The sequence below is a fragment of the Microcaecilia unicolor genome, chromosome 5 (assembly GCF_901765095.1).
Source record: "Microcaecilia unicolor chromosome 5, aMicUni1.1, whole genome shotgun sequence".
Taxonomy (NCBI): Eukaryota; Metazoa; Chordata; class Amphibia; order Gymnophiona; family Siphonopidae; genus Microcaecilia; species Microcaecilia unicolor.
The window spans coordinates 295,528,583-295,551,188 of NC_044035.1; the positions used below are offsets into that span (position 1 = coordinate 295,528,583).

At 43.9% G+C, this 22,606-nt stretch overlaps 1 protein-coding gene across 1 annotated transcript in view; it reads right to left on the reverse strand.

Moving 5' to 3' along the window:
- Nucleotides 1–22,606, reverse strand: part of SLC7A6 (solute carrier family 7 member 6) — a 96,496-nt gene that overhangs the window by 54,922 nt on the left and 18,968 nt on the right. Inside the window, exons 3-4 of the mRNA XM_030204297.1 lie at nt 2,645–2,770; nt 989–1,133 (exon numbers count right to left, since the gene is read on the reverse strand). Coding sequence (XP_030060157.1) covers nt 989–1,133; nt 2,645–2,770 — 271 coding nt within the window. The remainder of the gene's footprint in view (nt 1–988; nt 1,134–2,644; nt 2,771–22,606) is intronic.

Consider the following 22,606-nt stretch of genomic DNA (forward strand, 5'->3'; position numbering starts at 1 on the left):
TCAAAGATGGAATTCTTAAATAACGTCTACACCTGATTTAGACTCCAAAACGTTTAGCTTTTTTTTTTTTCTAAACATTTTTCTTGTTTTATCACACTTGTCATTTTGAAAGTTAAATGATGACACAGTAGATTTCCTTAGTGTCTGCACTCCAGATAGTAACTCAGATTTGACCATGTTCTGATCACTATTACCAAGAGGACCAAACACCTCTCACAAAAAGTTCTGCATTTCACCAAGGACAAGATCTAAAATAGTTCCCCCTCTTGTCTGGTCCTGAACCAGAAGCAGTCATTTATTTTGGGTAAAAAAAAAAAAAAAACTTTACCTAGGTATTTTTAATCCACAAATTTTCAAGGTTTCAAAAGGCATGGCTTTTCTCTGGAAATTAAGGGTGCCTGCATCACTCTGTACCTCTTTGTTTGAACACTTTTACAGGGTAAAAGTATATGTGTACTTCTAAGTACCTCTCCAACTCTGCCCTGGAAATATGTCCCCTCCGTCTAGAAAAATTTCACACGTGATGGCTGTACATGCCTGGATTTTAATTGAAACACGTGTTGGGCAATTTTCAAAGACCCCACTTCCATTCATAGTCATTGTTTTACAGAAACAGGTTTTGAAAATTGCCCTCAATGCAATTCATATTCTCTCTAAAACTGTAGCTTGTAAATCTTTCTTCATTTGCGAAATATTTGACAGATTCCTCAGATATCAACACTTTAATTTATTAATAAGCATAGAATGCAATAAACTAGGAATGCATTGCTTATAATCTAAAAATTATGTATAATCTCTTCGCAATTTTCCACATAAAATTAAAAACTGGAAATTTTTCCTGACTTCTGTACTGTTTTTAGTCAAATCAAATATAAGCAATAAAACCAATGAGCCACAAATTTTATTGATCTCTGTTACAGAAATACTTAGCAAAATATCAAGACAGTTACCGATTGTAAAGCAAGCTTAAAAATGTATCTATTTTTACCTTTCTGGATTTTTTATTTCTTCTGTTACAAAATTAAGGGTATCCCAACCAGAATAGGAGAATAGTGCAGAATACAGTGCAAGAGAAATATTCCCTGGGTTCCATAAAGAGCCTTCAAATGAATTCTCAAAATGTTCTGTTTGCCCTGTTTATTGGGGAAAATAATTGAGAATAGCAATGATCTGGACAGACAAATATAATCACACAGACATATGATAACTTGTATTTTTTTCATTGAGGTGCTTTTACTAAAGTGAGCTAATAATTTAGCATGCACTAAATGCCAAGAAGCCTGTTTTATAGCTACGGACTTCTCAGCAGTTAGTGCATACTAAGGGCTCCTTTTATCTCGCTTCAGTAAAAGGGAGCCCATGGTCACACACGCCAAGACCCCCTTTTACTCCAGCGGGTAAAAAGTGTTTTCTGTGTTTTAAAGAAAATGGCTGTGCGGCAAGTTAACCATTTGCCACATGGCCACTTCCCAGGGGAGACCTTACTGCCATCTATTTAGGAGGCAGTAAGTGCTCCCGCGCTAACTCGATGGTAGCCAGGCAGTGCCGTAAGTCCCCAGTGCAGAAGCTTTTATGAAAAACCTGGCGTGCAAAGAGGGCAGGCACTACTGCCAGGCTCCTGCGGTAGCCTGGTGATAGTGCCCGACTGGCGCATGTCAATGCCTCAATAGCTGTACCACGGCATTGTAAAAGGACCCCTAAATCCATTCGTGCACCTTAGTAAAAGTCCCTTTGTATCCTACTTCTCTTTGGCTATTAGTTCTTTAAAACAAAAAATAAAATAAAAAATAAACCCAGTCTCGCAGCCAAAATTTTAAGAAAGAGATGGGGACCTGTGGCTAATGGTCCAGATCCAATATTATGACATCCATGCCAGGACCTCTACAACCTGCCTGTAGCCAACTGACAAAGAAAGGAACAGGCTCATTACATCTGGCAGCTATATCACTGCTGTTAATCCTGATGCCTGGAAGCCATGCCACTCCTGAAGTAGCTGCAATGTACAGGAATTATAGGAAAGCAAAGGCTGAAGCTAAGACCTAGCCCACCTGTATATTTCTACTATAACAGAAGTGGGAGATGCACAGGTTCCTCTCGTCAGGTGGCATTACAACTGTGCAACTGAGAAAGCCTGGTCAGAGCTTGGGACCTGAGAGCAGCAAACTAGGCGAGAGGTAAAGAAGCCACTGGAGGTGAAGAAAGGCTGCACTAAAATTTTAAAGTTGGACGAGCAAGAAGGATTGGGAAGTTTCTGTGCACAGTTGAGAACATGGGAAAGAAAGAATGTGGAGATGTACTGCTGTGGGATACAATGGAGAGGAGGGAAGAGGAATGGGGTTGGGTAAGGGGGAAAAGAGAAAGCATACTGGGGCTGGGTCTTGCCACTTGTAATCCCTAATTAGGTCCATGAAATACTTGGGATGAGTGGGGGAAGAAGGAATTCCCCCTCCCCCAACAGAAACTGTTAATGCAGTCCCCCAAAGGTCATATTATTGCTAGCTGCTTCATCCAAAAACGCTCTTCTACCCCGCTTTAAGTGGACAAACATGGGATTCTAATTTTTAAAAAAGATTTTCACTAATTTGGTTAAATTACCATAAAAAATTCCAACAGATGCAACGGTCCAGTCACTTGAAAAGCTTACCCTGGCATAGTTTAACAATCCCAGTTATGATGATAGCAATTAGTGCAATGACTTTGGCATAGGTGAATAAATCCTGAACACGTGTTCCCCATTTAACATAGGCACAGTTTACAAATGTAAGACCACCTAAAAGAGAACAATGAAGAACAGGTAAAAAGTAAATTAGGATTTACCTTCAGTTTCATCTACAAGTAATACTACTTCTACATGACATACTACTTGCATCTTACATACTGTATTTCACAATAACTATTATTAAGCATAAGAAAAAAATATGGATATACCAAGCATCTAGTGTTCAGTAATGATACAGTGTCACTTTTTATTATTATTAGAGCTATATTTTACTATTCAGACAAATACAAATAATGGGCATTGAGCTTTAACCCATTAGTGCCCAATGTTCCCATATGTGGGAACATTGAGCACTAATGGGTTAAAATAAATAATAAAAGAAGCAACGTAAAATCAGAGCTCAAGCGTTTTATTTCAGTGGGGTTTAGCACAGTAGAGTTCTGGATTTTTCATATTCAAATTTAAATCACTATTCCGCATTATTCGGGATCGAATCAAATACAAATATTCAGTACATCCCTAATATTTAAATGTCTTTTTTTTCACTTAAAAAAAGAAAATCAGAAAATGTGCTCAACAGTGCTCCTAGTGAGAATTAACATACATTAAAAAGGACACACCATCTATCACCTCCCTCTTCGCCACAGTACATCTAGATTTTCAATATATTGGGAATTCAATAAAGATTCTACTGTTAATGTAGTGTCTACCTTTGTAGTCATAAACTCTACATTCAGGAAAGTTAATAACTTATGACTGACATTACTTCCATCTGCCTTCCAACTTGTTCCTGCACAGCTCTCAGGTGTATGTTCTCTCCATCGATGTCAAACTGTCTTCAGTATTGCAATTCATACCCAAAAATTGAATGGAGGGATTAACATTCATCAGAGGCCAAAACTATAATCAAAACCAAATTTCTATCATTAAAAATTCACAAATCTGGTTCAATAAAGTTATAGATTTCCAGTTTGTAATCATGATCCCAAAGACTGGCATTTTAAAATCAGTGCAGTTAAGGCTCTTCTTTAAAACAATAGGTTTACTGTATCCTAAGTAGTCAGAACTATAACAGAGCACCAATAGTATGCAGTAGATGGGAAGCAAAGACCCTGGAACCAAGTACAATCGAATCTGCCTCCGGAGTTGTCTTACAAAAGTTGCCAGAAAACACTCACTAGGTATCAAGTACTACCACATTGTGCTGCGTACAAATTAGTCCCGCATGCAAACCTGGCATGTTGCCATCACACAATCTGGACCCACGCAATAACGCTGCGTGTACAAATTTTAAGCCTAGCCACAATCAAAACTCCATGCTGCCAGTAAACATTTTCAAACTTTGTGGGCTCATGCTTCCTGACTGCGCACTTGGGTGACACAGAGTTTTACAGTAACCATCTGAGTGAACTGGACATAGATTGGGTTGGTAAAAAGGCTCCCCCTTCCCATCAATGGCCTCTTCCCTACACACCACTAATAGCAATGTTGTCACTTTTTAGCAATGGACCAATAAAACGTTTATGAGCCCCTTCTCTAGAGCCCTGATGATAAATATAGAATGCTGATGAAAGCCAAAGCAAACCACAAAAATATAATTTAGAACCAGTGAAGCTATGCAAGTAGAAGTATTTTACACAATTTATTAGTATTCAAGAAACAGTGGATTTTTTTCCCTATCCACAAACTGACCTATAACCACATGGATCCTTTAAAAAAAAAACACCTCAGAACACTAACTTTATGGTTTAGCAGGATTTGCTCTACCAGTTTTCCAGACAAGCATATCAAAGCGGTTTACAGTACAAAAACTGCAAAACCAAAGAAAAGAAGACACAGAAATCCATCATCAGATAGGATAGGTTACTATACATATCACAACCAAGGAGCAAAGTAAGTAGATTCACTACAGAAAAGTCTCTGGTAAATTCCAGCCTCACGTATAATGTTGCAGGAAGCACCAGACTATGCTTTGGCTGTCCCAGGACCAATTGGAAAGGTATATATATAGGGTAATTAAAGAAGCTAAAGAATGCAGCAAGGCAGACGGTCTTTTAGATCTAACGTGGAAAACACAAAAGAGAAGCAGACCTGATGAAGAACAAGCTGTCTTTATTAAAACATAAAAGCTCCCGGGAATCTAACTGTATTTGAATTCCTGGGAGCTTTTATCTATATAAATAATTCTCACCTTCTCTCTCACCTGCTGAAGCTCAATCTGTGCTGAAGCTCACTCTGTGGGAGGCAAACACAACACTCACTCTCACACTCATGCACCACTGTCACTCATAGACCCGCCCCCCCAGCCACGCCCCTTCCAGACATAATTCACAACCCCAACGTTCTAAATGAAGCCTCCAAATTGCTCCAAACCGGAAGTGTGAGGCCTCAGAGATATCCTGTTTGCCCAGGCCTCCAAACCGGAACTCAGAACTCTGAAGCGCCGTATGCCCCGCCCTCATGACGACGAGGGCGGAGCACACTGCAGGAGCAGGACACAAACTCAATCTCCCGGCTGGGACAGCGATGCTGCAAATGCTATCTCCCCATGCCCGGCCCTCAGCGACTCGACGGCCATGCCTCACACCGAACCTGCATCACAGAGGGGTTGCGGGACAGCTGCCTCGCTGACGGTACGTCGATGCTGAAAACCCGATCTCCCCGTGCCCCAAAACCTTGCTAGCGCCCGTTTCATCTCTCCAAGAAACGGGCGTTTTTTACTAGTATATTAATAAAGACAGTTTGATTTTCATACGGTCTGCTTCTCTTTTTGTGTTTCCCATCATACACAGAGCTTTATGCACCAGGACCAAAATCTTGATGCCAAAAAAAATTATGGTACAGAGGAGCCTGTGTTCTGAAGACACTGGAGCCATTTTCTAGTTCTGGACATTTCCTATACAGACTGTTACAGTAGTCAAGGTGGGAAATTAATAATGCATGAAAGTAGGGTGTGTAGGGCCAATTCGTCAAAATAGCTATGAACAGAATGCAACTGTCCTTATTTATTTGTGACATATATACCCCACATTATCCCAAACAAGTTTGAGTTCAATGTGGCTTACAATAAACAGTATAGGATACATAACAAAGAATTATTTATTTGTTACATTTGTATCCCACATTTTCCCACCTATTTGCAGGCTCACTGTGGCTTACATAGTACCGGAAAGGCGTTTACAGATGCATAAGAAAGTAATTTGTTGTAAGAATCCAATTTTGCAATACAATATCATAAACATACTGGGATAGCTATGGATGTTTAACATTTAGAAAATCTATTATGAAAAAGAAATTGTGCATGAAGCAAAGAGAAAGTTAATGGTAAAGAGTAATAGCCAATTCTTGAACTACATTAGAAACCTGTACTTTGAAAGAGAGAGTTAGTAGTCAATAATGACAGTCATATTGTAGAGGTATCCGCTGTATCTCACCTTTTGCAGGCCTGAGTCCTGAGTAGGCCATGAACCATTTTGTCTGAACAAAACCATCATGGATACTGCATTACTTCCTGGAAGCACTGAGCTAGCTGACATCATCCAAGGGCATTCTGTGCATCTGCACTAACCCTCCAACGTAATGGAATGTAATCTTCGTTAGCTACCCGTTAGCAAGGCACCCTGTACTACTCCTAATAAGGTAGACCATCTGGAAGCCCAAGGGCCCCTCATTATTAGTGACTGTATATCACCTGTTGGACAGATGTTCCTGATTGGTCCAGCATAGTCAGCTGCGGACCACTGGGGCAGAGCAGACACCAGCTTTGGGAAACAGTTTGGACTGGCGGTGTATGCATCTGTCTGGGGAGAGGGACTGAATTGTTAGTAATGCCTATGAACTGTGCCTTTCTGTGAAACTCTCTTCTCTGCAGTTTCACACAAAATAGACTGGAGGACTAGAGAAGGTGGACAGCATGTCGTTGGATGATACCGGCTATTTCTTGAGCTCGTGCCCCTATAAAATTACATTTTTTTATGTTTCTAATTAGTGATTAAATTTAATTAGTGTAATCTCCCCATTTCAGTTTTAGTACTTTACATATAATGTAGTCACATTAAAGTTCTGTATTTTTAAGCTTTTTTCCCTGTGCATGCAGCCATGTGCTCTGCTGCATGCCAACTTTCATCATTTTTGCTTGAGTAATATGTATTGTGTGGGATTGGTACTTTTTAATACTGTTAATTGATTTTTTTAAATTTTGGCCCTCTTTTACAAAGCCCACTGCACCATAAGCCACTGGCGCAGCTTTGTAAACGGGGGCCTTTATTTTTTGGAAACATTTTACACAAAGATAGCACAAATACAGAAACATCTGCATAATCCAAATAGAGAGAAACACACACACACAAAATCAACCAATTTCCTAACCTCTTATCCTTTGAACCTCTCTCCCCATTCCCCAATACCTAAGCCTTCTCAGTTACCAGAAATGTTGCACAGATATACTACCATATAGAACTAATACTAAAGGACAAATATCAATTAAACATATGTGTGGTTGAAAAAGATTGAGAATAAAACCTGCTGCATAATGACAGACTACAATAGCAGATTGACTGTGCATCATTACCAAGAAAAGATAACAAATATCTCATGTCCATGATCGTAATGTCTAGTATGATCCGGTTCCCTCATACCAGGTTAGAAAAGGGGCCCAGATTTTTCTAATTTTGCAACTCGTCTTTACTTAAGATCAGCAGCTTTACTAAGACAACATGCATCCCAAAAAACCCTCCACAAGAGTGAGAAATCAGGAATCGAGGACATCCCCATCTCTTCACAGTCTCCCACCTAACAATAGCTATACACGATAGCAATATTTTTACAGCATGATGTGGGAAAATGTCAGGCGCCAGATTCAAGAGAAAGCAGGCTGGATCATAATCTATCTTCACAGCAAACAAGAAAATACGTACCATTTGTACCACAGCCTCTCACCAGCACCATTTATCATATTTAGGATTAAACTTAGCAAGTCTGGTAGGGGGGAGGTACCATCTGTAAAGAGATTTCACACCTCCTGTTCAGCCCCCATATTCATGGAGGCAGGGTATATTATAATGTATATTTAATATGAGTTATTATTTGTATTTACTTGCATTGCTTGTTTAACAGATAGCACTGTGTATTAGGTCTGCTTTTCCTAGTTTGCAGTTCCTGTTATTGACTCCATGTAAGCTTTCCCTATTGGCAGTTAGCTCTGAGCTAGGGCCAGCCCTTCCTCTCTGTCCCCCTGCGGGCTGTGTGAGAGAGCCCCCAGTCTTCCTAGCATGCCTTTGTGATCAGCAGCTGTTCTAGGGGCTGATCAAATCTACTGTAATTCCATCAAGAGTTTTCACCATTTTCCAAAGTCATCTCCTAAAGTCACTTTTTCCCCACCAATTCATTCCTCATTTATTTTCTCTGAGTTCTCCCCCTTATTTTGCTTGAGTGTTGCAGCTTTTCCTCTCAGCTGGGCTGAGGTTCTGGCCATCTCCTTGCCTCTGAGATGGCTAGATACAGACTCTATGGGCAGAAGGCCACAATTCTTTTACAAGCAACTGAACTGTAAGTTGGATTTTCTTTGTTTCTCCAAAGACAAGCAGGCTGATATTCTCACAAGTGGGTGACGCCACGTCGGCCCCGGAGGATTTTAAAGCAAAATCTCAAAATCTCTTTACGGCGTTCCGTCGCGCGAGCGATCGTACTGCGCATGTGCGCACACCTCTTCCCGCTCGCTGTGCGGACACGCCCCTCAGTTTTTCTTTTTCCGCGTCTGAGGAGACACGGAGTTCGTTAGTGCTTCGTGTTTTCTTCAGGTCCTCGGAGTTAAATCTCTTTTTTATTTTACCCTTTTGGGTGTTCTTTATTTTTTCATTTGTACTCTTTCATGGCAGGCTCATTGTGGCTTATATATACAGGTACTTTTTGTACCTGGGGCAAGGAAAAGTTAAGTAATTGCCAGAGTCACAAGGGGCTATGCCTGAAAGGAAGACAAAGCATATAAGCTTCTCTTTTTCCTTATGGGCTCTCTCTCGCCAGCAAACTAAACAAGCCCACATTTTTAGGATCCATTTATTAAAACTTTACAAATGGCTCTCCAGAGCTGTGAGAGCCTGCTTCAGCACACCACTGTCCTTAAGTCCCACAAGTGGTGAAGGTGTAATGTCACAGGAAAAAAACAGGAACCTAAGCAGGTGCATCCCTGGTCAGCCACTGAATGGGCAACCTGGTGACACAAAATCAGTGGTGTAACCTTTGAAGTGAGTCTCCACCCGCCTCGGCGCCTCCTGCTCTGCAGGTCATTCGGGCGCATCGGAGGATGTGTCTTGGGCCGGATCATCTCCCTGTGAAGCGCAAGTAGTGTCTCAAAGACGAGACGTATTCTACTCTGCCAGGGATGCCCAAAGGAGATCATTCTGGCGTCCGACAGAGACCGATGCACGCTGGGTATAGTTATGCATCGAGTAGGTCTCCACCTGCCTCGGCGCCTCCTGCTTGGCAGGTCATTCGGGCGCATCAGCGGGTGTCGGTACCATCGGTGCCCAGAGCTTTGCTCCCTCTGTTATGGAGGTATCCGGGCTTCAGACATCAGTCGGTGCCGAGAGCGTTGCTCCCTCTGTTATGGAGGTATCCTGGCATTGGACGTCGATACACCGGTACCAGGTATCAACAGTGCCATCGGTACCGGGTATCATCGGTGCCGTGGATACCATCGGCGTCGGTACCGAGTATCATCGGTACCATGGGTGCCGTCGGTACCGAGTACCATCGGTGCCATGGGTACCGTCGGTGCCGAATATCAAAAGGAGGTATCCTGGCATTGGACGTCGATACACCGGTACCAGGTATCAACAATCGGTACCGGGTATCATCGGTGCCGTGGATACCATCGGCGTCGGTACTGAGTATCTTCGGTACCATGGGTACCGTCGGTACCGAGTATCATCGGTACCATGGGTGCCGTCGGTACCGAGTGCCATCGGTGCCATGGGTACCGTCGGTGCCGAATATTATCGGTGCGTCGGTACCGAGGAGTATCGGTACCAGGAACATTGGTGCCATGATCGGTGCCATGGGTCCCGTCGGTGCCGCATGTCATCGGGGCATGGGTGCCGTCGGTACCAGGTATCATGGGCACCATCGGCACCAGGTATTACCACATCGGTATCGGGTATCGTCGGTACCATGGACACCATGGGTATCAGGTATCACATTGGTACCGGGGTGTCATGAGTACCGTCGGTACCATGTGTACCATCGGTACCGTCGGTGCTGTTGGTGCCGGATATCATGGGTACCATCGGTACCAGGTATCATGGGTACCATCGATACCAGATATCGTGACTATCATCGGTACCAAGTACCATGGGTACCATTGGTACCGGGGGTCATCGGTACCATCTGTATCATCGGTACCGTCGATGCCATGGGTACTATCGGTACCATCGGTCACATCTCTGTTATGGAAGTCATCTGGCAGTCTGGTTTCGATTCCCTTGCATTTCCAGATTTTGTCCTTGGCTTCGGGACCATGGGTACCATTGGATGCCATGGGTGCTACCGCCTCCTGCGGCATCTAGCTTTTCACCTGGTCTCCTTCACCGATGCTGCCTCTGGTATGGGTGTTTGCAGCCTACTGGGGCAACTTCTCGACCCCGTCGTAGAACTTACCACGCCTCCATACCTTGGCTTCCAGGACAGGAGAACATAATTTTCCATAGCTGTTCTGGTATAATTGTATGTATGATCAATGTTTGGATCTGAACTGCTCTGTTTGAGTAGTTAGCTCAGTTCAATGATGGTTCATCTGATGAACATGAAGGTCATGGGGTTTTCTCTGCTGAGAATCCTCTAGATCTTCTATCTGTCTTGACACATTACAGTCGAGATTGTGAATCAACCCAATGCCCAGATGCTCGAGGTCCTGGACTATCATCTTCACCTGAGTCTTCTGCCACTCAGAACAGATAGGAGTTCTAAGAACTTGCTTCGGCGCCCCCGGGGCCAGAGCATACATCCTTAGCCTCCTTTGGAGAATGGCGTACCAGGCTGGCATGATCGCGTCCAAAACCAAGTCCTGCCAGATCTATACGAGCATTTCCACCGGAGTAGGCTACACCTTTTCACCAAGTGGTCAGGTAGCACACGGTGTATTGCAAGTTCCTGTCCAATGGCATTTCGACACTTGTAATGTAACACCTAGATTTCTGCTCTAGGTACAGTGATGCGCAGACTCTTATGACTGTGTGCCTCTCACCTGGAGGAGGAGACTCAGCAGAAAATTGTAGATATGCTGTGCATACACTTCCTCATCTCGAAGTTCTTTAAAGAGAAGAGTAGTTTTCCTTGTGCCTTAAGGGGTCGTACGTATACTCTTACTTCTCGACAGCCGGTTCAGGCTATGCCTCAGCACGCTCGTTCTAGTCAGCGGCGTACACCTAATCAGGCTCCTGCAGCTATTCCGCAGGAACCAGAGAGGGGTTTTTGACTGGCTCCAATTCAGCATAGCCACTATAAAAAAAAAAAAAAATGTCCGTACCGGCCAATCTGCATTCTCAATCTGGAATCAAACCCTCCACATTGTTCATTGGGAGCTTAATCCTTTAGCTTCCATCAACAGTGAGTACTTGCAGAGGAACTCTCTGCCTTTCTCAGTGCCAATGCAGTCGAGCCCGTTCCACCAGGGCAAGAAGGGTTGAGTTTCTATTCCAGGTCCTTCCTTGTGGGTTGCGTCCCATCATAGACATAAGAGGCCTAAACAGATTTTCGTTCAGGATGTTTTCCCTGGGCATCCTTCTTCCCATACTTCAGGAAAACGATTGGTTATGCTCTCTGGACTTACAGGATACTTATACTCACTTTGCGTCCAGAGTATGTTTTTCCTAGTGTCTGGCTGTTCTGCAGCGTATCTTCATGGACTGGGAGTGCATGTGTTCCCTTAACACCCATGGCACTTTTGCACATGACATCCGCTCGGTGCATCCTAGCTTCCCAGTGGTATCAACTTTAGGGTATCTAGAGGATGTGACCCAACTGTTTGCCAGTCTTCGGAATTCCCTTCAGAGGTGGTTAATTCTCTCCATTTTGATTCTGAGGCTTCCCGTCCACCTTACTCAGTCAAAAGCTGCTCACGAAGGTTGCATCCCTCCTGGCTATCCAACCAAATTATTTTAATTCAACCAAACAATCGGGTTGTGATGTACTCGATAACAAAGGAGTACTGGATCTTGTCCTCTGAGTCAGGATGCCATGCAGATGTAGCGGTGGGCCCGCCAACGCGGCATGTTTTCTCCAAGCCATTTATCTAATTGGCGTAAACAGCAGTCTGGCCGACAGGCTGAGCAGGATAATGCTACAGTCATGGTTGTTTAGCATGGCTGTAGCTCGAAAGATCTTCCGGGAGTGAGATACCCCCTCAGTGGATCTTTTTACTACTTAGTCCAATCACAAAGTCCCTCAGTTCTGTTCCAGGCTGCAGGTTCACGGCAGGCTACCATCGGATGCCTTTCTCCTTCTTTGGGGGACAGGTTTTCTGTATGCGTATCCTCCCATACATCTGGTGGAAAAGACTTTGCTGATTCTCAAGCAAGATTGTGGAGCCATGATTCTGATTGCTCCTTTCTAGCTACGTCAGATACGATTCCCTCTTCTTCTGGAGTTGGAATGTTTTCCAGCTCTCATTACGCAGAACGAGGGGGCACTTCTACATCCCAACCTCCAATCTCTAGTTCACACGGTCTGGATGTTGAATGTGTAGGTTTCGTTGAGTTTTCCAGAAGAGTGTCTCCCGACTCTTGCCTGCTTCCAGAAAAGATTTCACAAAGAGGTGTTATTCTTTTCATGGAAGAGGTTTGCCGTCTGGTGTGGCAGCAAGGCCCTAGATCCTGCCTCTTGTCTTATATAGACCTTGCTTGAGTTCTTTCTACACCTGTCTGAGTCTGGTCTCAAGACCAACTCTGTCAGTATTCATCTTCGTGCAATAAGAGCTTATCATCAACGTGTAAAAGGTCAGCCTTTAGCTGTCCACTTCATGAGAGGTTTATTTCCCCCCCCCAATATTGAGAAAATTCCTTGTATGTGTCTAGGGGGGATTATTTCTGTTGGGCTTAGCACAATAATTTTCACAGTTGGCTCTTATGCTTCGGTCAGAGCCCCTATCACTCCTTATTCAGTATCTTGGGGTCTCAATGTCGTTTTCATCCAGCTGCTGCAAGCTCAATTTGGGCCACTGGATTCCTGTCATCTGAAGTATTGGACCTGGAAGGTTGTTTTCCTAAGTGGCTGTTCCTTCAACTCGTAAGGTCGGTGAGCTTCAGACTCTAGTAGCTCAAGCGCCTTACCTTACTTCTCATCTTAACAGAGTAGTTCTCTGCATGCAGACAAAGTTCTTATTGGCGCTGCTATCAGAGTACCAGCTGATCCAGTCAATTGTCTTGCCAACATTCTTTCTCCCTCATCTTACAAGCCCTGGCGAAAGCAAGCTGCGCACTTTTTGCGTGGAGCAGACGAGCTCCCCCGGACGGTCCGCCCAGTTGTTTATTTCTTTTAATGCCAGTTGCTGTCGGAAACCGCATCATTTCTTCTTAGCTAGCAGATTGCATCTCCTTCATTTTTGTCCAAGCTGGACTGACTCTAGAGGGCCATGTCACGGCTCACAAAATTAGAGCCATGGCTGAGTCGGTGGCTCATCTAAGATCACTCACTATTGAAGAGATCTGCAAAGCTGCGACGTGGTCATCAGTCCACACATTCACATCTCACTACTGCCTTCAGCAGAATAGCCGACGCGTCAGTCGGTTTGGGCAGTCGGGGCTGCAGAACTTCTTTGGGCTTTAGAATCCAACTCCAACCCTCCTAAGCCCATGTTTGTTCTGTTCCAGGCTACACTCATTTAGATGTTTCTTCTTTTCAGGTCAATTTTTATTCTGGCCTCGCCGTTGCGAGACTCAATTGACCACTGTTTGTTGTGTAAGCCTGGAAGCTAGGGATACCCCACTTGTGAGAATATCAGCCTGCTTGTCTTTGGAGAAAGAGTAGTTACTTACCTGTAACAGGTGTTCTCCGAAGACAGCAGGCTGCATATTCTCACAAACCCTCCCACCTCCCCTTTTGGAGTTGTCTCCTCCATCTTTTAGATATAACTGAGGGGCGTGTCCGCACAGCGAGCGGGAAGAGGTGTGCGCACATGCGCAGTACGATCGCTCGCGCGACAAAACGCCGTAAAGAGATTTTGCTTTAAAATCCTCCGGGGCCGAAGTGGCGTCACCCACTTGTGAGAATATGCAGCCTGCTGTCTTCGGAGAACACCTGTTACAGGTAAGTAACTACTCTTTATTCTGAGTGCTACAATAAAGAAGATTTGCTTAAGAATTAAGAGTCTACTGGTGAAGCTCCTTCTTGGGGATGGTTTATGCTGGCTGTTTAAGACACACTATATTTTGCCTAGAACGATACACCACCTTCTACAAGATTAGCAGAGATGGGACTATGAAGGATATGTGATAGATGTTAACCCACTCCTGATCAGTAAATGCCTGACCCAATTTGGAATGTATGCCCCTTTAACAAATCATATAAGATGGAGGTCAATTTACACTGTCTTGCTCTAGCTTGTATCAGTTCTTCAAAAGATGATAACTTGGCTTCCAACCACAATTTAAGGGGAACACTTGGAGCAAATGACACAGTTGGAGAATACCATATCTCTCTCTCAAGTCTTGAAAGGACCCGAGAGTATGGTTGCCATACTGGTAACCAATACACTGAATACCCCTACATTCCCATAGTTGGGGCAATCTACGATCAACCGCAGGGCATAAGTACATAAAATCCCGAGAGGTGCTAGCACAGACAATCCCTTTGTTCCATGTAAAAAGCACTTTAGCCCAGCTCCATAATTTAACAGAGTGCCTAGGAGAGGGGTTGGTGAGCTCCTCTCTGCCCAGTATTTTCTCTTGAGCCCACAGGGACTCCCCATCCTCCCTTCACTCTTCGATTAATTACTGCTATCCTACAGACCCGAGTGGAGGAGTAGCCTAGTGGTTAGTGCAGTGGACTTTGATCCTGGGGAACTGAGTTAAGTTCCCACTGCAGCTCCTTGTGACTCTGGGCAAGTCACTTAACCCTCCTTTGCCCCTGGTACAAAATAAGTACCTGAATATATGTAAACCGCTTTGAATGTAGTTGCAAAAACCTCAGAAAGGCGATATATCATTTCTCTTTCCCTTCCCTTCCACACAAAAGAATATTTTCCTTTGCAGTTGCACATGAGCATTCTCTGGTAGTGCGCTCCCCTGGTAATATCTGTGGGAGTGTGACACAGCTAAAAACGCCAGTGCACCTTAGTAAACAGGGCCCTAAGTCCCTCAATGTCTCATAGGCACATAAAAATTTTAAATTTTGTTACATTTGTACCCCGCGCTTTCCCACTCATGGCAGGCTCAATGCGGCTTACATGGGGCAATGGAGGGTTAAGTGACTTGCCCAGAGTCACAAGGAGCTGCCTGTGCCTGAAGTGGGAATCGAACTCAGTTCCTCAGTTCCCCAGGACCAAAGTCAACCACCCTAACCACTAGGCTTCTACTCGGCATTTCTATTCCATTAGAGCACCCGCTGTGGTGAAAAGGGCCTCAGCACGTGGCAAAACCCGTTTTACCACAGCTTAGTAAAAGGGCCCCTCAGTTCCTAATGTGTGTGCACGCTGCGTCAGAGTGAAAGTTCCTTTACAAAGACACCACGCCGTCTGGGTAGTTCCTGTTCCTGGAGGGCTCACAATCTAATTTTGTACCTGAGGCAATGGAGAGTTAAGTGATTTGCCCAAGATCACAAGGAGCAGCAGTGGGATTTCAATTGGGCATCTTTGGACGTCAAGGATGGTGCTCTAACCACTAGGCTGCTGCTCCTCCCAGTAAGTCTTGTTATTTTTAGATAACCCTCATTTACACACACTTCACAACCCATCATGCTTTCCATGCCATTTATTACCACCAAAACAGAATACAGTTTGCTATAACTATTACCTTTGAGATTGGTTCTATTTATTTTCTTGGCTAGTTTCAGCATTAGCTCCACACAAATACCCAACAGTCACTCACATATATTTTTAATCATTATCTACATGTATCTCATACATTTCTCTTACAACAACAATCACATATATTAATATAGGCACCCCGACATAATAGACCATACAAAAAAAAACAGACAAAAAAAACCCTCACAAAAAAAACCTATACAAAAAAACCCACAACAAAACAACCCAAGACAAAACAGACTCTACACAAAACAACCCCCTAAGAAAAAAATAACACATCACAAAAAAATATAATAAACTACAACTGAAATCTTCACTGATGTAGAGGGGCATTTTCGAAAGGGACGTCCAAGTTTCGATTTGGACATCCTTGCAAAACGTCCAAATTCAGGGGCAGGGAAACCTCCTTAATCAATCAGGCCCTTTGTCGGGAGTCTATTTTGTCAGGGACTTTTATGTCGGGAACTTTTTTTGTTTGGAGCTTTTTTGTCTGGTTTCTTTTGACCGGGTGCCATTTATATAATCTTTTATGTTTTAATTCACAGTACTCAGTAATCATTTTTACGTTTTCGGTTCTATTTGATTTTATCATTATTCAATTTATACTGTAACATTGTTTTATTTGTCTTTTGGTTTCACGTGTAATTTATATTTTTAGATGTTCAATCTGTTTTTATACTTTCATATATTTAGAAATGTTTGTTTCTCTAGAACTATTGATTTGACCCTTGATGTAGGCAGTGTGATACGCCGAAACACAGGAGAAGCTAATACATATAAAAGGGTCACATACCTACTAGAGTCCCAAAGGGCACTTATACCTAATAGTGAGTTCAAAAACAAACAGCTGCAGTTTCACAGTAAAACCTGAAAGCAGCAAAAGCAGCAAAAACAACAGGACATATCAGTGAATTGTTAAAAATGTTCAAGGTTTCAAAACAGTGGAAGTTAAAAAGGAGCAAGTACTCACAAACAGCAGTAACAGATCTCTGACCCACAGAGCTCCTTCCTCCTCAATCAGCATTCAAACAGTACCACATGGGTTAGCTAGTTTATATGCTATCTGCCATGGGTCAAAGGTTACCTTATTGTTAAAACATAGCAAAACTTAAAAAAACACGAGGAATTTTAATCCAAACCTGATTAAAATTGTGTAGAGAGAAAACAAAACATATAACCATAATAAAGGTTGTGTAGAGAGAAAACAAAACGTATAACCATAATAAAGGAAGTGCAGGGGAGTGCAAAAACTTAAACTGCATGTTAAAAGTGAAATACTCCCTCTGAATTCCATCCTCTGCAAAATAATAATGATTTTTGAGCTAAAGTATGGGATACAAACATCAGAAAAAGGTACGCCAGCAGGGACTATCATCCTCCACATAGGACAGAATTCAGAGGGAGGGGGGACAAGGCAGATGGAGAGGCTGGAGGGTGAACAACTTCCAGCATTGGCCACAGTGATTCCCGACACACCTAAAATTAATATGACTGATACAAAGTAACTGATATACAGTTACATGTCCCAAGTTTGTTCCCACTACTTTGCATGATAACTAGGAGAGCTCTTTTTCACTTTGAAAGAAAAAAGCTTAGGATCACTCAGTTTTTTGCTGTACATCCAACTCCTGACACCGATAGATCTATGGTTAAGAAAACATTTCTGCGGGTCCTCCCCCCCTAGTCCTCTCATCTCCACTTTTCACCAATGTGTACTTAGAGGGCCAATTAATAAAGGACCACTTTTATCACAACCTTGAAGGCCCTTGGTGCTGTTTTCTTGTTGCTTATTGTTTCTACGTGTGTTACTTGTCCCTATGATAAGGGCTAACGTGCCCAGGCTTTTCTTTTTCTCTCTTAACATGTCTGTATGGTAGGACAATACAAACACACTGTTTTATCAAAGGTTGCTTTTTAATAAACCTTTTTGGACTATTCAACCACTAGTTGGTTTGCTTGGCTGCACCTTCTCTGTGTCTCTTTCTCCCTACCCTTTTATATGCCAATTAGCCAATACCACTAAGTTTTTCAGTTTGTCAATACAGTTGACTCTTTCAATTTTGCCATACAGGTGAGTTTGGCAACCTAGCTGAATCAATATAGCTGACTCTCCCAGATAGACTGTTAAAAACAGAAGAAATCCAGCCAAATGCCTGATGGTAGAAAGGCACACTGATGGCTTGCAGAATCCAGAAGGAAATCTTAAGCTGGTTGGAAGCCGAATAAAGTCCTATAATTCTAGAGTTTGAGTCTGGCTGAATGTGTTTGCAAAACTTGAGTATCCAAAGCAGGAGAAAATAACTTGTCCACCAGATTCCATATATGGTGCCCAGATTTGGGCATACTCGCGAGATGCACGTACAATTTAATTGGCTAATGAGCCATTAACAAGCAATAACAGGATGCTACCAACTGATGTTAACCGGCACCAACTGAGACTTGCACGTGCATCTGGCTGCACCCTATTCTATAATGATGGATGCCACAATACCATAGAGCACAACAGAAAAGGGGCACGGTCGCTCTGAATAATTGTGCGCATTGATATAGAATACTGGGTCAGCGTGCCCAACTTGGGCACCAGTATTTACACTAGATTTCACCAGCTGTGAGTCTGGTACCCAAAGTTAGGGCGTGGGAATTGGCACCAAGCACAATTTTATAAAAGGCGCTTAAGGTGGCACTTAGCGTTGAGCTTTTCTGGCACCCATTTTTGAGCACCATTTATAGAATTTGGCCCTGTCTGCCTGAAAAGAAAAAAAGGGAACATCTCCCTTAGCCAAACTTTTCTAAGGGAACAGTCAGGAGCAGAAACTCAAAAGCCAGCAGGAAGAGGTCGCAGAGAGCCAATGAATATGAGAATGGAATATGAAATAGTAACAATATTATTATTATTATTATTATTATTAACATCTTGTGTTCCGCCAGTAAAATAAAACTCATCTAGCCTGCCCTTGTTTAGTAACCCGTGAATCACAAGTCTGTAAACAAAAAAAATTTTAAGAAGAAAAAGCCTCTAGAACCATCATGTGGAGAGTGCGTAAGAGGATGACTGCAAACAAAAACCAGTTGGCTCAGCCAATATTTATTGTTAAGATTTACGTTGTTCATGGTACCAGCTATGAAAAGAGTAAGGAAAAATATGCTAGGTAGCGTTCTGTACTCTGGGGACAATAATCTAAAGTTTATATCTGGGTCAATGTGTTTTATCTATAAGAAAAATGGGCAGGGGAGAGAGACAGTTCAGGGGAGTGAAAGCATGCACAGAGACTTCAAACTCTCTGCACGTACATTGCATATTGCATCTGTTTCAAGGGCTGATGGGAAGTAGGTGGCTGAGCACCAATTTCACAGGCAAATACACAGGTAGTTTCCCTTTGAAAAAGAGCTGGCAGATTCACAGGTATAAGCTCTCCATAGAGTTTCATTATTGCTCTCAAGAGTCAATGCAGAAAGTCACACAATAAAGTCATGTGCAGATGGCCAAGCGCGCACCTCCTACCACAAGCTTCAAACCACATCATGCAGAAAGATAATGTTATGCAAATACTATGAATGCTAACCAGGGGGAAGACTGCAAGGCACATGAGCACTAGGACTGAGAGGTAAGCGCAGCTTCTTGTGGGCATGTCCGAAGAAAATTAAAGTTGCTAGTACGCATCTGCAGCTGTTATTGTGCACATAAATATTAGCCTTATACCAATTTCTTGCACATAAAACTTTTGAAAGGCATACGCACATATAGTTTTGTTCAGACATGCGTTCATCACTGCTGTTACCTCCTATGTGCGTTTTAAAGTTGCAGATGCTATTCTAGCTAGAAATAAAAAAGAGAAACAAGGCATTTGCATTGCAAAACGGGCATAAAATCACCTTGAGCAACCCTTCAATGCTGCAATGCACCTGGTGAAAAGTTTCTCACCTTATGCACATGTCAAAGGCCACAGTTTCTTTCTGCACATTGCCGCAGAATACTTAATGGCCTCACAAATGTTCATTTGAATGCAGTGTGTGGCTGTGTCTTCTGTGTGAGTTAACACCGAGCTTAACCCCTCTCTGAATTGCTTGGCCATTAACATGCACATACAAACCACGGTAGCTTTTTTACATCTGCCTCATAATGCTTAAGCTAAGGGGCAAAAACAAACCCCAATCAGCCAATGGTAGGCTCTGCTATAGAGGCTACTCCAATGCCTAAAAACAAGTTTGGAAATAAAACAGGTCCTTTCACCTGCAAGAAGAATTCCAGTGGCAGAAAGTAACAACAAATGTTTTAAAATGAAAAAATGGATAGCGTAGCACAAAATTATCCAGTGCAAAAGGAAACAAGTGTTAAAGCAAGAAACTTGGCAGATCTGTGGGAAATAACTTGTCAGAAGGCAAGCCAAATTTCAAAACCGCACAGTCAGCAACTCCCTAGATGTAAATACCTGAAACCATAGTGCTTGCTTTCCTGTTTGCTTTTCCACACAACTCACTAGAAAAAAAAAAACCTTCAGAATTCCTTTATCAGTTTTATTTAAAAAGCAACCACTTTAATGCACAAGGTGGAACACAATTTCCACTAGTACATAAAAATATTAAACTATTCTTAGCTGAAATGAAGACGGCATGGGAAGCCACTACTTCCCCTGGGATAGGCAGCATGAAATGTTGCTACTATTTGGGTTTCTGCCACATGAACCATTGGTCTGACCCAGTATAGCTATTCTTATGTTCTTACTAGTAAAAAAAGGCCCGTTTCTGAAGGCAAGGAAACGGGCCCTAGGCAGGCAATTAATCCCCGCCCTGCGCTACGGCCCCCTCCACCCCCCCCCCGGCCCGCCGAAAACCGCCCCCCGCTGCCGTTGTGGACTACCTGTGCCGACAGGGGACCCAAACCCCTCAACAGCCGAAGTGCTGTTGTGCCCTTCGCGTTGTTCATCTTCTCTGCAAGTTTCTCTGAGTGCGTCCATCTTCTCTGGAAGTTTCTCTGCATGCGTCTGACGTCAGTCGCACGCAGAGAAACTTGCAGAGAAGATGAACAACGCGAAGGGCACAACATCACTTCGGCTGTCGGGGGTTTGGGTACCCCGTCAGCACAGGTAGTCCACAACGGCAGCGGGGGGCGGTTTTCGGCGGGCCGGGGGGGGTCGAGGGGGCCGTAGCGCGGGGGGTGACAGATGATTCCGAGGCAGGGGGAGGAGTAGGGAAACACGCGGCGCGTGTTTCCCTACTCCTCCCCTTGCCTTGGAATCAGCTGTCCTGACGTCAGTGACGTCAGTGCGTGTCTGCCTAGCAGACCACCACCTCCAGGGAGCCACGGTCCCAAGCACAGAACGTTGGAGGTGAGAATTATTATATAGGATGTGATTGAGACAAGGACTATGGACAGTCCTCTGGGAGCCACAGATGCTTGGCTTTCCCAAGGTCTTTCATGAGCTATTCCAAGTCCTCCACAAACAATAAAACAGCCCTCAAGTGGCAGCTTATATAAGCTCACCTTACAGGCCAGATCAGCAACTCAATGCCACAGAAACAGCTACCACTGAATCCACTCAGATGCAGACAAGATCATATAGTACATCTGCAAGAAAGCCACCTCCGAGGATTCCAGCAACACTTGGGCCTACTGTAGGAGGTCCCAAGCCACATTTCCCCTGCACATGGATACTTCATTCTCATAGTCAAGGAAGCAAAACGCCTACTTGAGGAGCTGTTCCACCTTTGTTTTGTGTATCCTTCAGTGCCAAGTCGCTCTCAACAGGAATAGCGATCTTCTTGGTCACAATCGTGACCAGAGTATCCACCCTAGGAAAACAGAACAAACTCTCCAGCTTCTCACTCAGTAGGGAAGAGAGCCTACCCCAGTGTTTAGTGCCTTGGAAGATACCCCCCAGCCCTTCCTGCTTCACAGGGTCCTTTTGCAGATGGTTCTGGCTGAGTGGGATGCCTTGAATGGCTTCTGGAGGGTTTCCAGGATGGAGTCTCCAGCTGAGATCTCTTCCTGGGTCAATGCAGAGATGTGCAAGGCCAAGTCACTCCTCCCTGAGCAAGTAAACACCAGAGAGTCATCATCCCGAATGAGAAGTCCACCATGCCTAGTGAGGAAGTCAACAGGGGCAGACCCTCAAGATCCTCCTCCTCTACCCCCCACCGCCACCAACTCTTACCAAAGATGCTTAGCTCTGTGGACCACAGCCCCCAAGGGCCTCTGAGACCTCAGATCTCGAAGTACCTTCACAGCTAGGATGGTGCACCCCAAACTAGAAAATCTGCCTGCTGCCAAGGCCTGCCGGACATATTCCGAGATAGCATGGATCAACTATGGACTCAGGGTCCCCCTCCCCACAACTGGATTCTCCAAGTAGAAAGTCTCCATCTCCCTCCCCCCACCCATTTTAAGGACAGCATGCTCCTCTGACTGCACCAGACTTTGGCAGGCCAGCTGCAAAATGGCTACTGATCCTGTCAAAAGCCAGAGTTGTGGCAGATATAGTCACAAGCTGTGAGGTGGTACAGAACCCCACCCCTAGCCCCACCCACAGGCAGAAGCCATGTGGGAACCTCTTTCAGACTGCCTCACTGAGCTACAGGCTAAGGTTTGGGACTGCAAATGTTCAGACCCTGACTTCAACTGGGCTAAGAACCACGGCCCAAACGCCAGGAGCAACACCAGACAAAAGGACTCAACCACAAGGGATGCAGGCCATGGACTGCGACCTGGGGAGTCAGGCCTACCAAATAAAATCTGCACCATCTGCTGGAGCTACAGAAATACAGAAAGGTTCCAGGCTGCACCAACCCTTACAACAGTAACATCAATGGAAAAGTTCAGTTTCTCTACCTCCATCTGTGTTAGGAGACACAACTCATTGCTCTGAACCAGTCTA